Source organism: Sphaerodactylus townsendi, linkage group LG05 (genome assembly GCF_021028975.2).
Source record: "Sphaerodactylus townsendi isolate TG3544 linkage group LG05, MPM_Stown_v2.3, whole genome shotgun sequence".
NCBI classification, from domain to species: domain Eukaryota; kingdom Metazoa; phylum Chordata; class Lepidosauria; order Squamata; family Sphaerodactylidae; genus Sphaerodactylus; species Sphaerodactylus townsendi.
The window spans coordinates 38510608-38521164 of NC_059429.1; the positions used below are offsets into that span (position 1 = coordinate 38510608).

At 45.6% G+C, this 10557-nt stretch overlaps 1 protein-coding gene across 5 annotated transcripts in view; it reads left to right on the top strand.

The window, feature by feature from the left end:
- The window catches only part of DPH5 (diphthamide biosynthesis 5), a 32870-nt gene extending 22546 nt beyond the window's left edge, over nucleotides 1–10324 (top strand). For 4 of the 5 annotated variants that reach the window (XM_048495957.1, XM_048495958.1, XM_048495960.1 and 1 more), the window contains 3 exons: nucleotides 5576–5615; nucleotides 8728–8831; nucleotides 10084–10324. In XM_048495957.1, coding sequence (XP_048351914.1) covers nucleotides 5576–5615; nucleotides 8728–8831; nucleotides 10084–10286 — 347 coding nt within the window. In that variant the 3' untranslated portion in view covers nucleotides 10287–10324. The remainder of the gene's footprint in view (nucleotides 1–5575; nucleotides 5616–8727; nucleotides 8832–10083) is intronic. The other variant, XM_048495956.1, reaches the window with a different exon arrangement.
- The last annotated feature ends 233 nt before the right edge of the window (nucleotides 10325–10557 follow it).

Consider the following 10557-nt stretch of genomic DNA (forward strand, 5'->3'; position numbering starts at 1 on the left):
AGTCTTTTGTTGCCCTTGAGGGTTGATGTATGAGAATCTATGACTTCAGTTGAAATGGAATTATTTGCCACACTAAATATGTTTCCTGTGAGTTTAAAAAAAATCATAATAGACACAGACGTTTTGGTGAACGTAAGCCTGATCCCTTCCCTTGGTTTTCTTGTTTACTTGCCAGCAGTTTCAAGACCATGTCCCAAAACCTCAAAGTTGAAAGTAAATGTTTTAGAAATCAGCTGTGTTTTGCCAGCACATAATGAGTTTGTCAGTCAGCACATGTAATTGCCCTAGGAATCAGGGTCTGGAAGCAATTTCTGCATTGGAAATTGACTGTTGCTATTCAAAATGGTCTGATGTTGGATTTTATTTTTTAGAGAAACGTGTGTGTAAAGTGCTATCAATTCACAGCTCATTTAAGACTACCCTGTGAGGTTTTCATAGCAAGAGACTAACAGAGGTGGTTGCCATTGCCGGCCTCTGGGTCACTACTGGATTTCCTTGGTGGTCTCCCATCCAGATACTAACCAAGGCCAAACCTGCTCAGGCTTCCAAGATATGATGAGAGCAGGCTAGGCTGGGCCATCCCAGGTCAGGGCTTAAGAAAAACAGGGATATTAAACCACACTAAACTATCCATGCTGTTTAACATGCAAGTGCTCTTTTTAACTTGTAAGTTCTCTTTTAAAAACAGAAATGATTCACAACAAAAATCTCATATCATGAAAACTAGGTTCTTCTCCCATCTTACTTTCCCTGCTTTCTGGGTTTTTTTAAATCTCAGCAAAAATCTGCAGCAGAAACCAAAAATCTGCAGCAGAAACTAATTCAGTAAGTACATAGGCTGCTTTATTGAAGGAGAGGTACGTTAGAAATTAAAATGTACTTACTGAATTAGTTGGCTAAAGGTGTACTTGTTGGAGGCTGAGAAAAGATTAGACCCAAAATCTGTTTGGTTAAATGAGGTTAAATTACAACTGTGTAGAAATGGTACTCGAAAGGTTCATTTCCCAGAGAGAGAGAGAAACTGGAAATAAATCCGAGGTTTTATTAATCCGAGGTTTTATTAATATTCACATGTATAATGTGTCAGACATAAATGTATTGCATCTAATGTTTACACAAACAGTTGTCTTGAAGTTTAAGAGAAAAAATTACTAGTTTGTGGTTTCATCTTGCTTTATATATGTGCATCTTGTAATTTTGGATATGGTGAAATCTGTAGATATAGCATTACAGGTTGGATCCAGCCAGCCTTTCAGCTCCCCCTTCTGCAATTTCTCTCCTTATTGTGGTTTCCATCCCCCCTGTTCATTGTCCATGCAGATCCCTTGATCCCCCACATAGCTTTTTTAGGCGGTCTAAGGGGAACTCTAACTCCCATGAAGTGTATCGAACCCTGTTTTTAAATAGCAGAATTCAGATTGCAAAATGTAGCAAGCTGTGTCAGGAGAATAAAGACAGATAAAGGTGTTGATAATTACGTTGCTTTGCAGATAAGCTGATTTTTCTCTCATAAATCAGTTGCATGACTGAGATGATACCAAAAATGAGATGATGCCAAAAAATGGCTTGGATCCTAAGTCTTGTTTCTTCTTGCACTGCACCTTTTTCCATTGCCAGGGCAAGCCTCCATCACGGAATGTATTGCTCCACACTGGGAACTTCCATTAACTAGTATCTTTTGATGAGCAGAAAGACACTTCACGCCACAGAAAAAGCAGTGCAGAGATGAGGACTGCCATGGCAATGAAAAAACAGGGGCACAGGTAGGAGCGAGTCTTATGACCCAGGCCAGTATCTTGTTGTTACCTTGGTAAATTAATAGGCTAGATCCAGAGGTGGGATGCAGCCGGTTCGCACCGGTTCGATAGAACCGGTTGTTAAATTTTCTTCAGTTCGGTGAACCGGTTGTTAAAGATTAACTTCAACTCCTTTGATAAATCTTCCTCAGTTCTCCAAACTGCCGGTTAATGATTACCTTCAACTTCAACTGACCCAGCAAGTCTGTTAATGATTAATCCCCCTCCCCTCCATGGCGAGAGATGCGCCCACCCTGCTTCCTGCAGGGCGGGCGAAGATGGGCCCGGCGGCTCCCAGGCCGCCGGGAGAGCGCCCGCCCCGCAAGCAGGTAAAGCCCACGGCACGGCCTGGCCGGCTGCGGGCGAGAGATGTGCCCGCCCTGCTTCCTGCAGGGCGGGCGAAGATGGGGACGGCGGCTCGGCCTGGCTGGCCGCCAGGAGAGCGCCCGCCTTGCGGGGCGGGCAGGAGGTAAAGCCCACGGCACGGCCTGGCCGGCCGCGGGTGAGATGTGCACCCGCCCTGCTTCCTTCAGGGCGGGCGAAGATGGGCCCGGCGGCTCGGCTCGGTCTGGCCAGCCGCCGGGAGAGCGCCCGCCCTGCTTCCTGCAGGGCAGGCGAAGATGGGGAAGGTGGCCTGGCCGGCCGCCCGAGGAGACGCCTCGCCATAAAGCAGCGGGGCCGGGCAGGAAGAGTAAAGCCCAGCGAAAAGCACGGCTCCTGGCCAGCCAGCGGGCGAAGAGATGCACCCACCCTCTGCTTCCTGCAGAGGCGGAGCTGAAAGACAGGCCCGGGCTGGCTCAGCTCATGGGAGCAGCAGAGACAGGCGGCGGAAGAGCCGCATCGCGCGAGGCGTGCAAGCTTAGCGGGGCAGAGCAGGAGGTAAAAAGCCCGCCACGGCACAGCACGGCCGGCGGCGGTAGCCGGAATCACTGCCACGCCCTGCTTCCCCTGCAGAGGCTAGGCGAAGATGAGACCTGGCGGCTCGACACAATGGCCGGCCGCCAGGAAAAGCGCCCGCCCGCGAAGCTTGGCGGGGCGGGCAGTGAGGTAAGGCCCACGGCGCGGCCTGGCCCGGCCCGCGGGCGACAGATCGCCAGCCCTGCTTCCTGCAGGCCCGAGGCCGAAGATAACCCGGGCGTCTCAGCTCATGGAGCAGCAGAACAACTGGCGGGCGTGAAGAGCCGCGATCGCGGCTCAAGCGAGCCGCGTGTTTCCCGACCCCTGCCTTAGTAGGAGAGTAGGAACTTTCCTGACGAAATAATTCAGCCTGTTTCATCTCCTGGCTATGCAAAAGTGCCAAGTAACTGCTTTTTGTTAAACTTTCTACCCTGGTGGCATGGGAAGGGGGAGTGCAGAATTTGGCCAGTGTCATTGCCCCAGTTTCTGTGGGAAGGTAATCTTTCTACCCTGGTGGCATGGGGATGTGGAGGGCAGAATTTGGGCAGTGTTTGTTTTCTGTGGGCAAATCTTTCTACCCTGGTGGCATGGGGATGGGGGGGGGGCAGAATTTGGCCACTAGTGTTTGGTTTCCCTGTGGGCAAATCTTTCTACCCTGGTGGCATGTAATGGGATGGGGAGGGAGCAGTATTTGGCCAGTGTTTTGGTTTCTGTGGGCAAATCTTCCTACCCTGGTGGCATGGGGATGGGGAGGGCAGAATTTGGCCAGTGATTGGTTTCTGTGGGCAAATCTTTCTCCCCTGGTGGCATGGGGATGGGGAGGGCAGAATTTGGCCAGTGCTTGGTTTCTGTGGAGCAAAGTCACTTTCTACCCCTGGGTGGCATGGGGTTGGGGAGGGCAGAATTTGGCCGGTGCTTGGTTTCTGTGGGCAAATCTTTCTTTACCCTGGTGGCATGTGGGATGGGGAGGGCAGGAATTTGGCCAGTGCTTGGTTTCTGTGGGCAAATCTTTCTACCCTGGTGGCATGGGGATGGGGAGGGCAGAATTTGGCCAGTGTTTGGTTTCTGTGGGCAAATCTTTCTACCCTGGTGGCATGGGGATGGGGAGGGCAGAATTTGGCCAGTGCTTGGTTTCTGTGGGCAAATCTTTCTACCCTGGTGGCATGGGGATGGGGAGGGCAGAATTTGGCCAGTGCTTGGTTTCACAATGGGCAAATCTTTCTACCCTGGTGGCATGGGGATGGGGAGGGCAGAATTTGGCCAGTGCTTGGTTTCTGTGGGCAAATCTTTCTACCCTGGTGGCATGGGGATGGGGAGGGCAGAATTTGGCCAGTGCTTGGTTTCTGTGGGCAAATCTTTCTACCCTGGTGGCATGGGGATGGGGAGAGGAGATTTTGCTCAGTGCTTGGCTCCGTTTTGCAAAACTGTCTACCCAGGTGGCATTGGGATGGAGTGGGGAGATTTTGCCCAGTGCCCCTGCTGCAGTACCGCCCACCCTGCTCTGGAAATCCCTTCACCAAGAACGCCCAGACCATGCCCTCGCCATGTTGTGCCCCACCCTGCTCCGTTTGGCACTACGCGACTGTTTGAATCCCACCACCATCGGAACCTGTTGTTAAAATTTTTGAATCCCACCACTGGCTAGATCCTATGAAACACAAACAGAAAAGTCAAAATCTTTCCCATCTTCCCCTTCTGTAAGCAGCATTTCAAGACCTCTCAATAGTTGATGCTCAGAATCACATGAGCCCTGTTGATGAATGTAGGTATGGGGGGATCGTGGAGAAGAGTGGAGGTGACATCAGCTGTACTTCCTTCTTGTACTGACCTAGCTTCTTGTGTCAGTGGACATTTGGCCAGTAAAAAGAACTGGGTGTGTGGTCACTTGATTCTTCTTATTCACCACCGGTCCCCATGCCTTTCCTGTTTTGTTTACAGGGGTCCCATAACTCCAAGCTTCATCTTCTCAGGAGGCTGATCGGGAAAGAGGAAGATGATGAAGATTTGTAGGCACTTGCAGCTTATGGGATCCAACCAGATAGTTTGATTGGGATTTGTTCTTTGGAGAGGTTACCAAAATCTGACTGTATCTAAATTTAGGATAATGAAATAATATTCTGGCTCTATTGGACAGTGATCTGATGGTAATTGTAATGGATCGTGGCAATCACATTGCCTGAGTACAAGCAAGTGCACAGTCTGAAGAGTGGTGCTAGATCTGTAATCTAGCTCAGCATAAAAGAGGTTATTTAAAATTCCAGAGTGCGTTTCTGTCTCCTGCTCCCTTTTTGAAAACATGTTTTGAGAATTGGATTGTGGCAGGAAGGAACTGCTAATGTGACCTTTGGTTCCTGTGTCATATCGAGGTCTATAGCTCTTGCGCATGGCTCATCTATATTCCTCAAACTTTAATTAAGCAATTTAAATTTTGGATTAACTTTGATTGGAATTAAGTATAATACACAATAGAACTTTTTCCTTAAGATATGGGAAGATGAAACAGAGATTTTATTGATCATTTCTACTTCAGTCCCAAACCAGTCTTACTAAAATTAGTAGGACTTCTCTCTAAGATAGGGATGTAACTGTTATTTCCTGTGAATGCCATGTCCATCACATCACATATTTAAAGGTTTCAGGTAAAAGGATTCCATTCTTGTACCATTTAACTCTAATGTAATTCTACCTATTGAACGATATAAAATAGGTACTATCCTGCAACACAAAATGATAAGTAGAGTCTGGGATAGAGCGTATGAGATAGATGGTTGTATATCAGAAGAAGTTAGCAGATGGAGGAAAATATCCTAGAGGGTATTAATGTTTGTTAAAATAGTGATGATTGTGGTAAATTTAAACTATAAGGTTTTGTTTCCTTGCAGACATCAAAGTAAAGGAGCAGTCTTTGGAAAATCTCATGAGGTGAGCGGATGTGAAATGTATGTGATTTCGACACATAGCAATGGATATTCTATGCAGATAATTTACACCCTAGTGCTGGCGTATAGCTGAAGCCCATACTAAAATTTTAAAAATCCTCAAGGCACAAGGAATGAAAAAGATTATGTCCATGGTGGTGATATGGGACTGTTATCTCCCCACCCTCCCAGAATGCCTTAGTTAGGGGGTAAATCTGCTGCCATAAAGGACAGATTTCTCACTGAACGTGATTCTTGACCAGGCCATGAGTGTAGTTAAGGATTCTGATTAAAAAGGAAATCTAGTTAATAGATTGCCAGCATCTTACCTAGCTCTAGCCAAGGCAGGAGGAGGAAATTTGCTTCAGGGACGGATGCACAATCCTTCATCCTTGTCCTCTTTGAACTTCAGTTATGAAATCAGGTTTCTCTGTGCCAAATCCACAAGTCTGTCTTGCTGCTGGTTCAGGACACCTAGTTTGGTTGAATCCTTTTTACGTACCTTTCTCCAGCAGCAGAGCTAGCAGTCAGACCAGCTACCTATTCCACTTCTTTTGAATTCAGAATGTGTGCTTATCTGAAAAATGTGAATGGAGTAGGGCTAGCTATGACCTCAAGTCATTTTGTCTGTGATATTCTTTATTTTGCCTCCTTTAGTTTGCTCAGCATCGTTAATCTAGAAGAGATTAGCCAAGTCTGCAAGGCAACTTCCCCTGTTCACTCAACTAGCTCATCTTTGCTGGAACAATCCCTAATTTCTGAGCATGTCCTCACTTTGGTTTCAACTCACATTCATACCAGCTGACAATCTCTGATGAAAATTTTCTTTGGAACTTCTACATAAGTGTTGGCTGGCCAAATCGAGTTGGCAAACCTTGTAGAAAACAGCTCTTTGAGAATTGGCTTTTGAGTCTATAATTTTGAAACTATACGGTATATGGTAGAAAAATACAGGTTTCCTTTCCAATTTGGCAGTTGGAAGCGCTCTCTCTAAAGTAATGGTAGTTAGCTGTAGATTAGCAGGGGTCTAAAAGTATGTGACTGAGGTAAAATCTGGTTTTCTATTGCAACACGTAGTGTTTCCTTTAGAAGTAGATAGTATTTTAAGTTTAAGAATTATAGCATACATGGCAAGATGGGAAGCCTCAGAAGAGCAACATGATGGCCCAGATTCAGAGGTATCCTTACCACTAACTTCTTTGTGAGAGCAAAGTTCTTTGACACTGAAATCAATGGGGTAGCTTGCTTACGTTTGCACTATAGCTCTTGCATGTGTGTGCAAAGTGCTATCAAGTTGCAGCCTACATATGACAACCCAGGAGGGTTTTCAAGGCAGGAGACTAACAGAGGTGGTTCGCCATTGCCTTCCTCTGCATAGCAACCCTGGACGACCTTGCTGTTCTCCCATCCAAATACTAACTAGGGCCAACTCTGCTTAGCTTTTGAGATCCGATGAAATCAGGCTTGCCTGAGCCATTTGGGTTGGGGCACACTGCTTTTTCATACCTCCATCCAGGTTTGGGTGCACCGCTCTTCCATGCCTAAAACTGTTCCTGGACTGGGGTATTTAAAAACTTCAAAGCCTGCCAAAGGGTTGTCTTGTGTCTTCCATGAATCAAAGAAGCAGCCCAGCTAATTAGCACCCCAAGTCTCTAACCTACATCCGGTTTTCGTTCTGCATAAGAACACTGAAGATGAACAGAACAGTGGAGCTGTAGGTCCCTCAAAGTTACTGGAAACGATAGTCAGATCCTTGATTACCAGGTGCTGGGAACAGACAGCCATCAACTTGATATCCTGCGTGTGAGAATCCAAAGGCACTCGAGCAAATGCCAGTACACTGAGAAGACAGGAGCATAACCAAGGTGCCTGATCAAACAAGGCAACTTAACAGTTTTGCAATCAGCACCAAGTGTTAACTTTGCAACAAAATTTAAGCAAGTTAATTATCTGCATAATTGTATATTTTTATCTATAGCCAGCGTGGTGTGGTGGTTTAGAGCAGATGGATTCTAATCTGGAGAACCGGGTGTGATTCCCCACTCTTCCACCTGAGTGACAGAGGCTAATCTGGTGAACCAGATGTTTTTCCACGCTCCTACATTCCTGCTGGGTGACCTTGGGCTAGTCCCAGTTCTTCAGAACTCTCTCAGCCCCACTTACCTCGCAAGATGTCTGTTATGTGGAGAGGAAGGGAAAGGAGCTTGTAAGCCACTTTGAGTCTCCTTAGAGGAGAGAAAAGTGGGATATAAATCCAAGCTGTTCTTCTTCTATGTCCAGTCTGGAAGAACTGTCTCTTTTGCAACTATTTCCTTTCAGGTTTTTTGGAGTCAATTTATACTTTGTCTCCATGAGGAATTTAGAAGCCTGTTCTGTATTCCCAAAATATGTTTAAAATGTTGACTCTTATCTATTAGTCTACCTTATGTCATTATAAGTCCTGTGATGCAGAATGTCAAGCTGCAGTACTGCAGTCAAAGCTCTGCTCACAACCTGAGTTCGATCCTGACAACAGTCAAATTCAGGTATCCAGTTCAAGGTTGACTCAGCCTTCCATCATTCTGAGATTGAGAAAATGAGTACCCAGCTCACTGGGGATAAAATGAAGATGACTGGGGAAGACAATGCCTAACCACCCCATAAAGAAAGTCAGCCTAGTAAATGCCGTGGTGTGATGTAACCCCATGGGTCAGTAATGATCCAGTCCTTTACCTTAATTACCTTATATTGTTACATGCAGCTAAATGATACCCAATTGCGGAGATGTTTTAAGGAGAGGAAATGGTTCCCTGGAGGAAGTTTGTCCAAACCTTCCCTTCATACAAGCACTGCTTTGTAAGGACTTCTCCAAAGCATGCTGCATCACTAGCCTGTTCCCATGTTACAGTGAATGCCTCTATGTTTGTAAGAAACAGCCAATATGCATTCACCAGGGACCAGCAGCTATCTAAATGTGGGGTTTAAATCTCATTCAATTGTACATGCATTAAATTCAAATGTACACTGTAACTTGTGAACAGGGCTACTAGGAAAATGAAAGCAGTCATTTTCAGGGGATGCGTCCAGGCATGATTGTGATGAAGTCGTTATTGAACCACTGCTATCTCTTTCATCAGGGGGAAGAAAATTTATGAACCGCCACGGTATATGAGTGTGAATGAAGCAGCTGAACAGCTTCTTGCCGTCATTCGTAATAGGAGACAAGAAGGGGAAGAGCCAGGTATGGAAATCAGTTCTTGCCCCATCTTCTGGAACTAGACACAGAGAGTTAGAACGCCACTTCATAGTGGGATAACACCTGATTTGTGATGAAAATGGGCTATCCTAAAATTAGTACAAATATTCTTCATCCACAACGAGCATCCATGGTGCTAGAAGCATATAGCTGAAACCACAGAATTCTGGTCCAAACACAACCTACCCGCAGGCTTGAGGTACCAGTTGGTCTCATTAGAAGAAAATGCCAGTGTAGAGGGGTTTTTTTATTGCTTTGCTTTGACTTCATTATTTGAATTTCCAGCTGTGGAAGAGTTCACATTTGCTTATTGGATCCCTAGAAGAGCCTATCCAGAGCACATCAATTAGGGCCGTGGTGGCGAACCTTTGGCACTCCAGATGTTATGGACTACAATTCCCAACAGCCTCTGTCAGCATGGCCAATTGGCCATGCTGGCAGTGGCTGATGGGAATTGTAGTCCATAACATCTGGAGTGCCAAAGGTTCGCCACCACTGAATTAGGGGATATCATTTTAACCTTCAGTCTTCAAAGGTTCAAGCCTGAAATCTGAGTGTTTTAACCCAACTCTGCTGGTAGTTGTTTGAGACTGAACTTATAAACACTAGCTTTTCAGGTTCCATGGGTGAAAGCAGTTACTCTGTCTCCCACACTGCTGAAAGGTGATAGATTTGTTTTATATTCCCCACTTTCTCACACTGATGGCAGTTTTGGAAATTATATAACTGTTCCATAACCCTGCTCCCCTGAGAAACGTCTGCTTCACTCCTTTCCTCCTGTGAAGTGCGCATAACTGTAGGTCCTGATTTATAGTCAGTATATTTGGTTTACTTACTCATACTTCATCGAGAGAACGATGTTATAGCGACCTTTTCAGCTCAAGTCTATCAATGCTTCACATCATGTCCTCAGTTTCTAGGCAAAATCCGGTCTTTTGCATACCTGGCAACTTACCTAACTGATACCAGGAATTCTTATGCTTGCTTCCTGGGTTTGCCCTGTACCATTTTTTTACCCCATCCTATGAGTAATAATGGTCAGTGCTTGAGCAAAATACTCTGTCACCTTTAGAGAAGTCCTTCACTAGTCTGCTGGCTGCCTGTTTCAGAGTAACACAGTGCTATTGCAAGGCCAGTATTTTTACTTTTTTTAGGGGAAGACAACGTGGCAATTCCTGTATAAATGTGGAGTGTGCTAAGTTTTTTCAATAACATCATTTTCTTAACCTTTTTACAGAAGTTACAGAAAACACCGTATGTGTTGGCTTAGCCAGAGTGGGCACAGCGGATCAAAAGATTGCTTCAGGCACACTGCAGGAAATGACCATGGCAGATCTAGGAGGTCCTCTACACTCTATGATCATCAGCGGCATTCTGCATCCGCTGGAAATAGAGATGCTTAAACTCTTTGCTGTAAATAAAGTCATATTTGAGAACTGATTACATTTTTCTATATAGCTCTTTATTGAATGTGACAGTCTGGGGTACTTTAAAGAGGGGTTACTGGGAGGGGTGGGAGGACTTCCCGGGAGACCCGTTGCTGGTTCTGCCCCGAGGCTGCAGTTTATTTTTGCACCAAATTTAGGCTGGCAAGCAAAGTTTACAATATTTGTATCGTTCTTCCTAGCCTTGATTTTGAAGTGATTCAGTAGTTGTCACTCTTCAAATAAACAGCACTGAAGTTGTATGAAATTAGACAAGATTATGATTT